The 12,425-nt window shown below is 42.3% G+C and overlaps 1 protein-coding gene and 1 long non-coding RNA gene across 2 annotated transcripts in view; one reads left to right on the top strand and one right to left on the bottom strand.

Annotated features, from left to right (window-relative positions):
- The window catches only part of LOC125251686, a 258,619-nt gene that overhangs the window by 185,049 nt on the left and 61,145 nt on the right, over positions 1 to 12,425 (top strand). The window lies entirely within an intron of this gene.
- The window catches only part of zswim5 (zinc finger, SWIM-type containing 5), a 45,383-nt gene that overhangs the window by 14,525 nt on the left and 18,433 nt on the right, over positions 1 to 12,425 (bottom strand). Inside the window, exon 2 of the mRNA XM_048164757.1 lies at positions 930 to 1,286. Within this exon, the coding sequence (XP_048020714.1) occupies positions 930 to 1,286 (357 nt within the window). The remainder of the gene's footprint in view (positions 1 to 929; positions 1,287 to 12,425) is intronic.

The raw sequence follows: 12,425 nt of genomic DNA, 5'->3' as shown, positions 1-12,425 counted from the left end.
TCAAGTTTAAAAGCAGATTTTCGCTCCAGGCATTTAACTGTGGTTTTAAAGTACTCTTCAGAAATGTCAGAACATGACAAAACAGGTGAACAAATCTGATGTAGAATATTCAAAACATTTGTAATTAAATATTTTTACATCAAAATATGCATATTAACCTTAAGTGAAATCCTTTTTCAGTCTTTTTTCCCTAACAAAAGAAATATCTTAATAGAAAAATTAATTTCTTAGTTTCCGCATGTTCTAACAGGTGATAATTTGTGTTGCCTGACTTTGATGACACGTATCTTTGGCACAGTTTGCAGTGCAGGCTGCAATATTACTAATATTATGCGTTTTGTCTCTTAGAATTACACATTTCATAGAAGCTTGGGTTGATAGAAGCAGAAACTTAAGTTGGTATGCAGATGTGAATTTACGTTAATTAACGGAAATCTCATAGGGTAAAAGTTGAGTTAGGATGAAAAACAGTAGCCTAAATACATTTATTAGAAATACAAATGCTATAAGCTTAATAACAAAAAAATACTGCAGTTATATTCTATTACTCCTTTAATACATGTTTATATTAGTAATATCATAAAATTTGATATGAATATACCACATTTCGGCCACAATACCATGGTGCAGTTCAGGAGCGGACTGACTCTCTGAAGAGTAAATGCATCTGCTTGGGCGGAAAAATGGTCCGTGTGGTGCGGTTCAAACAAGTAGCGCTGCTTCGTTTCGCTTTTAGCACATAAACATTTATCAAAGCTTTTTATATTTGTATCAAGGAAAATTATATTGCGATAATTATTGTTATAGTTTTATCGCCCAGCCCTAGATCTAAGCCTGCCTTTTTTTCTTTACAATTCTATGGAACATTTGGCTGTGGAAAAGGAATTTTGGTCATGTGACCGTTACAACCCTTCATTTGTGCTGCTCACCATGTACTTGGTTGATCTCAGAGTTGGAGGACAGGATTTCATCTGCCAGTTTTTGTGCGGTGGGCAGCACTTCTGTGTGGTGAGCCGTGATAAGGTACTGCACCAGCTTTTGCAGCTGGTCTCTGTTCATCTGGAAGAGTGTCTCTGAGATGGGCAGCCGCAGTTTGACTTGCTCGGGTTTGCGGATGCGATATAAGGACAGCGCCACCACGTGTGCGCAATAGAAAATGTCGCGGTTGCCGCAGCCACATGTCACCGATGTGATCTTACAGCGGTCGAAGCTGATGGCCACCTTGTGTGTCGTCTCTGGCTCGGATTGCGTGGCTGGCTCTGTGACTGTGCCACTGAGGTGAAACCCTGGATAGAAAGAGACAGAGAGAAAACGTTCAAGTTAACAATGACATTTGATGCAACTCAAATAGCATTGACTTTTGTCTTTCATTGGTTCTAAACACAATTCTCAAGCTAACTGTGTGAAGGTAAATGGATCTAGAGGCTGTAAGTCAAGATTGGTAACCAGCAATGCCTAAAGACAAATTAGGCTGCTACCAAATACGTATCTGATTGTTTGACTGTACTAGAAACTAGTTTGGTAACTAGTGGTTACCAAACCGCAAGATATGCGAGATGTTATCCAATTACGGAGTGAAACCTATCTCCAAATCCTAGAGGATCATGCTACAGTAGAACCCTATAGGAGATCTAAGGCAGTCATGGCCTAATTGGTTTAGAGAGTCAGACTGGTAACCCGAAGGTTGTGGGTTCGATTCTCAATACTGACAAGAAATGACTGAGGTGCTCGAGCAAGGCACATAACCACCAATCACTCCCCGGGCGACCATACTTGGCCTTCACATGTCACTTCCCTTCACTATAGGAAATTGGCTGCAAAAAAGTCCATTAAATCCAAACCATTTTACTCAATCTCCAGAATACCTGAAGATACTAAAGCATGTTTGGAGACACCAGATGATTATAATATTTAAAATTTGGAAAGATGTTGCTTTATTTCCAGTTTCTGCAACATCCTAAAGAAACAACGCAACAAAACCTCACTGAAGACTTTGAGGAAACAGAAAAGAAAAAAAAAAAAAAAAAAAAAACATAAAAATGTAAGACTGTATGTGTGTCTTTGTGACCAATAGGAGGGCTCGTTCTTCACTTTGACTGATAAATTATAAATGACGGAAGCCAAAGGAAGGGGGTCGGGGGACTAGAATTACTATTGTATCACTCTAAACCTTTGCATGGATCCGTTCATCATAATGCACAGGAACTACATGGGTTCACAGAGATCATTTGAATCTCAAATCATTATGTAAGCTTACAAGTAACAGAATCAGGAACCCATGTATCCTTGCAGAGTCAACAGCTGAAATGATTCAAGGAACAGCCTGTCGAAAGGAACAGGCAGAGCAAGTCTTATTTGTTACCACCCCATATGCCCAGAAATGTGTCCAGCTGACAAATAAAGCCTCCGTGACCAGAACAAACTGTACCAGAGCTAGAAGGTGTCTCTACATGTGCCCACATACATGTGCAGGGAGACAGACATCCCCACACATCACAATTAATTCTAGGGTTCGGCTGGTGTGACAGGGGTGCCTAATAAGCATGAGCAAAGCCGGCTGTTCCCTTGCCAAATCCCACAAAAGGCTTTTTCAGACGAGTTCTTCTGAGAAGTTGGCCCCCTCCTCAGCCCCGAGATTTTGGAGAAAAGAAATCCGACGTCCAATTTACTGCCAAACCCTTTCAGGCACAGCCAACACAACAGAGCCATCTGATTAAGGGAAGTTTATGGTGTTGTCTGTTTTCATTTTGATAAAAAACAGAAAAGAAGAGGGAGTGCCCCTATGTGTTGCAAATTACTTTTGGCACAATACAAGTTCAAAGTGAATTTGGTTAGAGAAACAAAGATCCACAGGAGTGTGTGAGAAAGGAGTGCATTTATAAGGTTCTTTTTCTTTTAAGGACTATGGCAAGACTGATCAAACTCTGCGTTCTTTACAGAGCGAGCGCAGCATTACGGCATCGACTGCGAGTGTACTATAAGACAGATATTTTTTTGCAAAATGTGAAGTATCAAGGGGTTTTACGACCCGTTTTTATTTATATATTTATTTTTTTAAAACATTAAAAAAAAAGGTTGTGTTAGGCCCAATGCATGTTTGCAAGGCAAACAATGGATAATCTTGCCTACCACAACGTATGCAAAGAATGAATTGTTTTACATTTGAAAAATGCCCCAGGTAATGAGGGTGCCTTCATGCGAACCTTTGCATTATCAGATAATGCATTATCTTGGACTGTAAAAATCTACAGTTGAGACTAAACAGCATTAGTCACATTATACTGTATCAAAAGCAGCCGAGTGACCCTCCTTACAATGATAATGTTTAGGGGGAATGGTGGCTTAAATAAGTACATTTCCCAGCTGCTTTTAGGATGAGTCAGTGTACTATCCTGTGCTGTCCGAGTCCACTCCTCGTATGCATCATCTTTTATCAGATACAGAATAGGTTTTTGCAGAGGGAAGACTCTGAGCTTTTATTTTCAGAGTAGAGACAGAGCAACAGGGAAATATGAAATAGAGTTGAAATGCAAATAATAACATTTTGCAGTACCATTCACTCCATCTTTTCCCTATAATTTCCTGTCCCTACTCCATTATCACATCAATAAGTATCCAAAAAAAAAAGGTATTTTTTTACTAAGGTATTTTTGGTGATTGCTAGAGTATTACTGGTCCAACGAAACTGTGATACTTCAATGAAAGTCCATGGAATTTTTTTTTCTTCTCATTTTGCCATGCAAAATTCTCAACTGTACTGTTTTCTGGGCAAAATTGTTAGTCCAATTGCTTAAAAAAAAAAAGAAAATACCGCCCATGCCAACAAGCCACATGATTTGAGTTATCATTCATGCCAATAGTGCAAATAATGAGACTTTAAACTGAAGTTTAGGGGTTTGTTCAAGATTATCAATAATAATAATAATAATAATAATAATAATAATAATAATAATAATAATAATAATAAGCGCTAATCTTACTAAGCACCACTATTACAAACTGTGTCGATTATAAACGGTGGACTTCTGAGCAACGCATGTTAGGATCGGCTGTGACGGTCATCTATGGCATGGTCCATCGGTGGGGTTACAGAGGAACAGAAGAGCCTATAGGCTCATGTGACAGGGGTGGCATTGGAGAGAGCACGCATCTGCTACTGATGGACTTGAAGAGCCCTCCTTGTCTTTTTATTCTCTCTCATATCGCTGGCTCTCCCCACCCTCTCCACCAGGCCTTTTGTTGCTCAGCACTGAATGCTGCACCACCAACCCCTCCACAACTGCTCTTTTCTGGCTAACCTCCATCACGGCGTGAGCATAGATCCCCCTCCCCCCACCCCATCTTCAGAGGCCTTTCGATCATTTGCTACCTGAGAGGAAGAGGACAGACAGAGAGAGAAAGATGAACTCTGCTGGGAAAATGGAGCGAGGGTGGATGTCATAAACAGATGGAGTGTCGGTATCAGTCAAAATGAGCCATGCAACATCATCTAGAAGAAATAATGACACTGCTGTTGTTAATATCAGTCATTCTGACCACACAAAGAAACTCTTGAGTGTGTCTGCTGTGTCCACACCAGGCATTTTTCAGAGGCCTGCTAAACTGTACACAAGGTTTAAGGCCCATTTACACCAAGAACAGTAACTATAACAATAACTATATTAGCATCCGCACCAATGCACAGTAACGTTCTGGTTATTATAAGTGTGTACTGCAGTTATATAATCTGCTGCTTTGAATGCTCAAACTCTAAGTCGAGTGGATTCTGTTTGGCTGTCAATGTTTTTATCATTCATTAGCTGGAAAAAAAAAATCATCCTGAAAGGGATTTCAAAAATCAAAAATGGTGATATTCATAACCCTGATAAGTTTTATCACAATTGACAGCGTGTTATTAGATAAACGAGGATTGAGCTCATCCATCAGATATTTTAAAATGCTTAAAATGCTATATGCTTTGTAACCAAGTGCAGAGAGTACGTTTGAGCCGCACGCCTCGCAGCTCACACCCACTGCAGCACATGATGCAATTCACAATTTGCGGTCATGATTATACAGTTCAGTGTGGTTCTCACATTATATGACATAGCAGACAACCAATTGTCCATTGCGGGTCTGTTCATTCAGCGTGGGCTTGTTGAGAATGCGGTTATGAGTCCTGAAAATGTGCAGGTGTCAGTTTGGTTATAAAATGTGGTTGCCATGCTCGCAAAAAAACAAAACTCTATATGAATGCAACTGTATTAAGCGGCACTGCCATACTAGCCATTAGCATCTGCTCAAGAGATTTGTTTTGTGAAACATGACGGGAGTAGGAATGAACGTAAACCGTGCGAAGCGTCAATGCATTCCATGAAAATTGACGTATTTCGTAATCAATGCGTCGTTCCAGGCCTAGTATTCATCTATGGTGTTAACAGGACTTTAGGCCAAGAAAAATGGAAAACGCATTAGTGTATGTTTTTTAAGCCATTTTAAATAAGATAAACAGAATAGCATAAATCACATTGAGAAATAATATCCAAAATCTTACTGATGTGTACTTTAAACTGGCAGCAAAGGAAACAGAGTGACAAAAGCACATGCGAAAGTAGAAGAAACTAGAACACCAAACCAAACTCCAACGGCAGCAAAGTGCTAAAAACAGATGTGTTTCCTTTCCCCACACATGAGATGCAAACAAAACTCTACAAAAGTAACTTCAAATAGATGTCCTTACACATTGAGAAACTAAAATATGGAGTTGGGGTGAAATAAGTGAAGAATGAATTTGTGCTTGAGTCACCGTCCATATGACATGAAACCGTTTTCTCCCAGTAAACGTACCCCTCTTGGACTGACTCTAATCTCACCGCCAAGCTTTGCGTTAACATTGTGACAACAGAGTCACCGGGCCACGTTACAATTCTCTGTGTATGTGTAACAGTCATAATTAATCCGCTGACGATGCCCGCTAATACACGCTCATCCAGCCGGGGCTTTCGGAGTCATTTTAGCCACTGAGCTCTGAGCCACTGGCCATCTGTTGTGGAGGAAGGCAAATAGGGGGAGCTCATGCCACTGCGATGGTCACTGATCAGGGAACAGGAGAGGAGTCCCCCCTCTTTCATTCATTTACTCGCAGCCTCACTCTATCCGCGCCATCTGCCACCCCCTCGGACACGCCCACTCGAGAACCTCTCAGCCAATCACAACATCGTCCCCACACACTCTTAAACCATTAACCTCTAATCAGCCATGGAGGCCAAACGGGGTCCTGTACGGCAGGCACTGGGCCAACGCCGCATGCACGAGAGCTCCCCCCCCCCCTCCCGCCCTTCCCCTCCCCTCGTTTCCATCTTCCATCTGTCCCAGCAGCAATATGGTTAACACCGCATCAGCATCCCAGCTCCCCCCACCTATATATCTCTACACAACAGACATGCATATGCACAGGCACACACATTCAGATTGTGCACAGGAGTTTCTATCTGCTCTGATAAAGGCTTGATTGATTCATTTGTGATGTCCCTCAAACAGCAGCCCCCCTGAGTCATTTGTCACGATCACACATAATTGATTTCTGATCCACCGAATTGTGAACCTCAAGAAAGGGCTGCACAGGGCTCAATCAGCATCTCTTTCAGTGAGCTAGCGGCGAGCAGCAGGTTTGACGTCCATGGAAATCGCAGATAAGACCCGGAGAGGAGTATGCGGTCGCCATTAGCCGGAGCCGTGCGCATTGTGCGTGAAGTGAAGGGGGAAATTAAAGCTGGGCTAATCATACAGGGCCGGGTAGTTCAAAACCAACAATTTAGCATCTGATGCAAACTAGCACCGGCTGAAGAGCCTTTCTTCTCGGATAATTCACCTAGCGAAGGCTGAAAACAAGCCGGAGAGGCGGATGAATTTGAAGGCGTACAGGGCGAAAAGGAGGAGATGAATCGCACTTTTGGACAGGCCGTGAGTGCAACCAGATGTCCTGCTTGAGATAAAAGCAGATGCACTTGAAGTGAAACCGTGCAGTGTGGAAATAGAGGCGGGGGATATCCTTTCATTGTTATTTCTGTTCAAGGTTTTCTTCTATTGCATCTAAAAAGCTAGCTGAATATGCATACGTTTCCATTCGCCTGCTCAATAGGGAAAGCATCCTTCTCCAAAGCAGTGTGCGGTACGCAGAGCGTACTGGATTGTAATTCTTGAGCCGTTCTTGTCTTTGTGCACATGATATAAAGAAAGCAAACATGCCTTGCAAACACGTGACACACAAAAGAACAAATCTCATACACAACGTGTTCCATTTTCATTTGCTAGCTGGATTGAAAAGATGATCAAACAATGCTTGTCTCATGCAAAATAAGCCATATTATTAAACTACAGTCAGTATCAAGCCATCCAGACACTGTGCCTGAATAGAAATCTGAGTTTTGGTATTGTTTTGTGGGCAGTCTGCATGCATAAGACAATCTGACAGCTAGGAAAGGTCACCAGCCTGCACATTCCCTGATCACTGATGGATTGTTTGTGAACAGCCAAACCACCATCAGCCCTTGTGCATCAGCATGTGCCCTCCAAGATTTTTTTCTGGCACTTTGGCCATTTCCCTAAATGCAGACTTGGTTGCGTTTAATATGCGAACATGTACAAACCATCTGCTGGCCTGCAATTGACAAGCAGCAGTCTGCAGGACACAATGGCTCCTTTGAGCTCTGTTCACACTAGAAGCATAGCCTGCACTGAAAGATAATGCCTTAAGAAGCTTATATTTCATGACTCATCCATTCACAAAAAAAAAAAAAAAAAAAAAAAAAAAAAAAAAAAAAAGCCCAATCAATACGAGAAAAGGAAAGAAAACCGATTGACTGAGGAAAACGGCTTTGCGCATAACTCGTGTGGGCCTCACAGCATCAAGTCTCTTTTCTGCTCTCCCACAGCATTCCATCTTTAACCGTTTCCTACGAGGAGGTATGACTTCAGTTTGCCCTGCAGCTGTAAAACCAGTATCAGATAAAAGACGGGGGAAAAACTTCTGAGGACCAATAGGCTCACATCTGTTGTGTGCTTTGTGTTTTCATCTACAAGGTAAGAAAATGTCAATATGTACTCTGGGCTTGTCCCAGCAGCAATACATCGCCTGCATTTCCTTCCTCCCCTGCTGCCTTCTAAACTAAACTATTCTTTCTTCCCTCCCTCCCTCTCTCTCTCTCTCTCTCTCATAAACCAGGGATGCACTGAAATTTCAGAGACTGAAAGGAAAAAAAAAAAGTGAACTTTCAACATGCAATAAAGGGGGGGGGGGGGGCAATCGCAAACAATTTCATGCTTGCTTTTCCTAATTGTACAAGTCCCTCAGTTTAGAGTTTAAACTTAGTTTAGCAGTTTAGCATATTAATAAAGATTGTTTTCCCAAGCTTGCACAGACACTGTGGGACCATTTAGTGCAACATCTCATTTAATATACAGTATGAGATGATTGTCTCTCATTTGAGAAGACAGAAAAACAAACAACCAGTAAACTTTCCTGAAAAATATTATTCTTAAGATATATAGTGCTTTTATTCTCTAAAATTCATTCTTCTCCCTGAATGAACAACACGTGTAGTAATATAATACTAACAGAATTAATTATATAAAAAAGAGGTAATAAAGATGCCTTAATTGTGCTGAGAAGGCCAAACCATATTATCTTTGCGTTTTCCATTAAATAGTGCTAAAACAATGCATCCAATCAGCCCCTCCTTATGATTTCCTGCAGAAAATGCTCATCAAACCAAGCTAAGCATATGGACAAGGACAAAAAAACAAGAGGGGGAGTGCAAACACAAAGGAATCGTTCCCAACAAGCCCTTCCAGCTTAGCTTTTGCATGCATTACGTTGATGAGACCCTGAAGGTGTGCACAGCTAAGGAATCAGCTGAGGCAGCAATGGCGGCATCTCTAATTACAAACGCTCCTCCTCCAACTACCCCCCACCCCTCCTCAAACTCCCCATTGTCTGTGGCCTCCCTCCCTCAGTCTCTCTCAGGAGTGCCTTTTGAGCTGGCATGCACCCGTTAGGCCTGCGCTGTGTTCCCCTCAGCACTCTTAATCTGGCCCTGACCTGCTTTATTCCCCCTGCACCGGCTGCCCACTGGGCCTCCGATTCACAGGCCCCCTTTGTTGTCGACGGGTCTGTCTAGGCCTCAGGCTGCGGCCTGGCCTGCCATTGTTGCCCACAAAAAGCCAGCAGTGGTTAGCAGGCGTCAGCTTGGAAGCAGGGTCTTGTGCGACCACTGCTGCTGGGAGATCAGAGGCCCAGACGGACAGGAGAGGAGGAGGACAGGAACGGACAGATAGGAGATAGAGGAATGTAGAGCAGTGACACTGCTGCCAGCACAAACTCAAGCACCCAAGAGGCCTGGAGTGTGATGGTCTTCTCTCAAAGCGAGACAATGTCCTATTGTAAGTGCAGAATGGTTGCCCCTTGTGCATTGTGATGATAGTTTTCCCAGTTTGGGGACAAATGATGAACATTAGGTAAAAAGAATGAAATATCTCAGATGAGAAAATGATTATCATCAATAATAATAACAAAAAAATATATTAATGTTTAATAAATTTATATTTAAATAAAGTTTCATTAAAGTATTTAATTTAATAAAGTCCGTTGAGCAAGACAGAGCTGCTACTACAGCATTAATTTCAATATAGTGACTGATTAAACCACATTAAACTGATATGTTCAGTTCAGATGCAATTGTACAGAAACATTAAAAATGAAAAGCAAGACAGAGACTGCTGATTCTTGCACTGCTCAAATGGACTGCCTCCCAAAATCCCTCTCATTTAGGAAAAAATATCAGCTCAAATAAGTAAAACAGCTTATTTCAGACTGGGCTGTTTAAAGGATTTCATTGACATTCACATGTGCTCGCATACAGAATAATAGGAAATGCTCTGTAAACAATACAACACAATACACTTTAGCTGAGCTCTACGTACAAAGAAAAGGCCTATTGCCAGATCCCCATTCATTAAAACAGCCCTGAAGCTCTCAAAAAAGCAGCTCGCCAATGAACCAACCTTTCTACGGCAAGCCAGGAGAGACATAAATGGTCAGAATAAGGTTAAATACATGGTATTTTATCAATGTAGACAAACAAATGTATACAGATGATAAATCTTAAGATCAGTTTTTCTTACAAGAAGCTAAGGACCTCAACGCCTTTGTATTTTCTTTAAAGCTTTGACAATGCACAATTGTGCTTCATTCAGGCTTTATGAGACACTGACACAACTGATTTAAAAAACAGCCTTTGGCTGCTTTTAGCTAGAACATCTGACTAGCTTTTCGACTGTTAGGATCCTTCCTACAATGGCAGCTTGATTACTAAGTATGGCTCCTTTTCTTGAGAGTGTCAAAAAAGGAAAAGGCCATCTGAAAGGCACTTAAACACAAATTATGTAGATTTAAGCACTGCTTTTAGTAACCAAGGACAGCTGCATGAATATTCATAAATCGCCCTATGTCCCTGTTGAAGAGGGCGACCAGAGGAAGGTCTCTGTGACAAAGCTGGCAAATAAGGTACTTGTGGTCTCTTAAGAAGTTCGCCAAACTCTGCAGACGTGCCCTTCTGTTCAAAAACACAGCGGCAAATGTCAGAAAACATGGTATGAAAAATTCAAAGCACATATAGAGACATTCAGCATCGTTTAATGAGAATAAAGCTATCATGTTGTAGTATCTACATAGACAGGCAACAATTACAGCTCGTACAATACACTGTATCTCACCTCGCTCTTTTGCCAAGGTCGTTGCTGTCACATACTGACTCAGACCAGTGACAAAACATTGTGCGACTGGGGCTGAATGCAGAGTGCAGTAAAACAAAGGGCCTTGCTTGTGCCAGCTGGATCCTTCGAAACTTGGCACCACAGAGCTTGGCTCTGCACCCACAGGCAAGCTGGAAAAACCCACCTTACCAGGTAGAGGCAGAGCCTCTGAAAGCCCTAAACATCCATCAACTCCAGAGCAAAGAAACAAGTGTGGTTTAGAGGGCCAAAATAACCCTCTACCTTTCATTCAAACTGTGAATGTGAAGGATAAACAGGATAGAGACAGCTGGCACCTTTCTCTTGCTTGCTCCAGCAGCACTCTGGTGGAAAGTGAAGGGTGTTTCTTCACCGCCTGAGATTAGAGGACCCAGCAGGGACTGGCAGGCCTTTAGACAAACCATGGGCACTCTAGCAACAACAAACACAAAACATACACTCCTAAACCAGAGCATTCTGGCCCCTTCCCTTGACCACTATGAGGGAGGATAAAACTCAGTACAACCCACTCAAAAATGCCTGTCTTTGGAGTTTCCCGTTACATTGCTCACACTCTTGTGCTAGCAGTGAGTATTGTATGCTTGTGTAAGATTCAAAATAGCTTTGTACATTAGAGTAGATGTCAGCCCTAAAACATTCTATCATTTGTAACATGAAAACCCAGTTGTGAAAGGCTCTTTTATCCCATGAGGTAAGATGAGGAGGTGCTGCCCTACCAGAATATCTGTTCAGACGGGTCTCCGATAGAAAGCTTTATGAAATGGAAGCCCGGAAGCACATCCCACCGCCAGATTAAATGTCCGTCTTTTCTCAGAATAACTGCTTTGTGGATGTATGTGCAAAAAACAAAAAAACAAAAAAAAAAAACACAACAATACGAGAACATACAAGGAAAGCAGGAGGAGGAGATAGTTTTATCGACCTCTTCAGAGTGACAATCTGAAATGGAAGCAGTCAATCCAGCAATGTGGCGCATAGAAACAAGGGTCCTGAGTCAGCAGGAGGCATCTGCCAAGGCCCGGCGAAATCAGGCAGGGGGTGAGGAGTGGCAGGACACCCCATCTAGGGCCACGTGCCAAACATAATGACCCACACACACACAACTGGCACAGCACTGGGTGGCAACAGGAGGGTTTTAGTGTGTGTGTGAGGCAGAGGAGGGGTATCCAGTGGAATGTGTTACTTGGATTCCACGGGCACGCTGCCTCCTTTACCGCAGCCACAAAGAGTGGAGTGTGTGGACTTCACAGAGTTGGAGGGACAGCGAGAGGAGGGAGGGAGGAAGACATCAATGGAGAAAACCAGGCACAGAGCCAAATTCCAGTATTACAATAGAGGAGGGAGTAAAGAAAAAGAGCGAGAGTAAGGAGCTGAGGGAGGAGATGTAGGAACCAGGCTTCATGTCTTTTCCAGGGGTGATGTCAATTCTATTATCAGAGTGTGGATAGAGGTCCAATGAGATGCTCTAGAGGATAAGCCAAAGTAAAGAACAGCCTAAGGAACAGCAACAGAAGTAGCGGCAGAAATGTTGTTGTGACGTACATCTGTGATTATCAAAACAGAAAGAAAAAAAAAAAATGTAGGGTGGGGGCTTGTTCTAACCATCAGTTGCTGATTGGATAGAGTCAGATCTG

This window comes from Megalobrama amblycephala, linkage group LG17, assembly GCF_018812025.1.
Source record: "Megalobrama amblycephala isolate DHTTF-2021 linkage group LG17, ASM1881202v1, whole genome shotgun sequence".
Lineage (NCBI taxonomy): Eukaryota > Metazoa > Chordata > Actinopteri > Cypriniformes > Xenocyprididae > Megalobrama > Megalobrama amblycephala.
The sequence above is the reverse complement of the archived record's forward strand: the minus strand, read 5'-3'. Positions and strand labels throughout refer to the sequence as shown.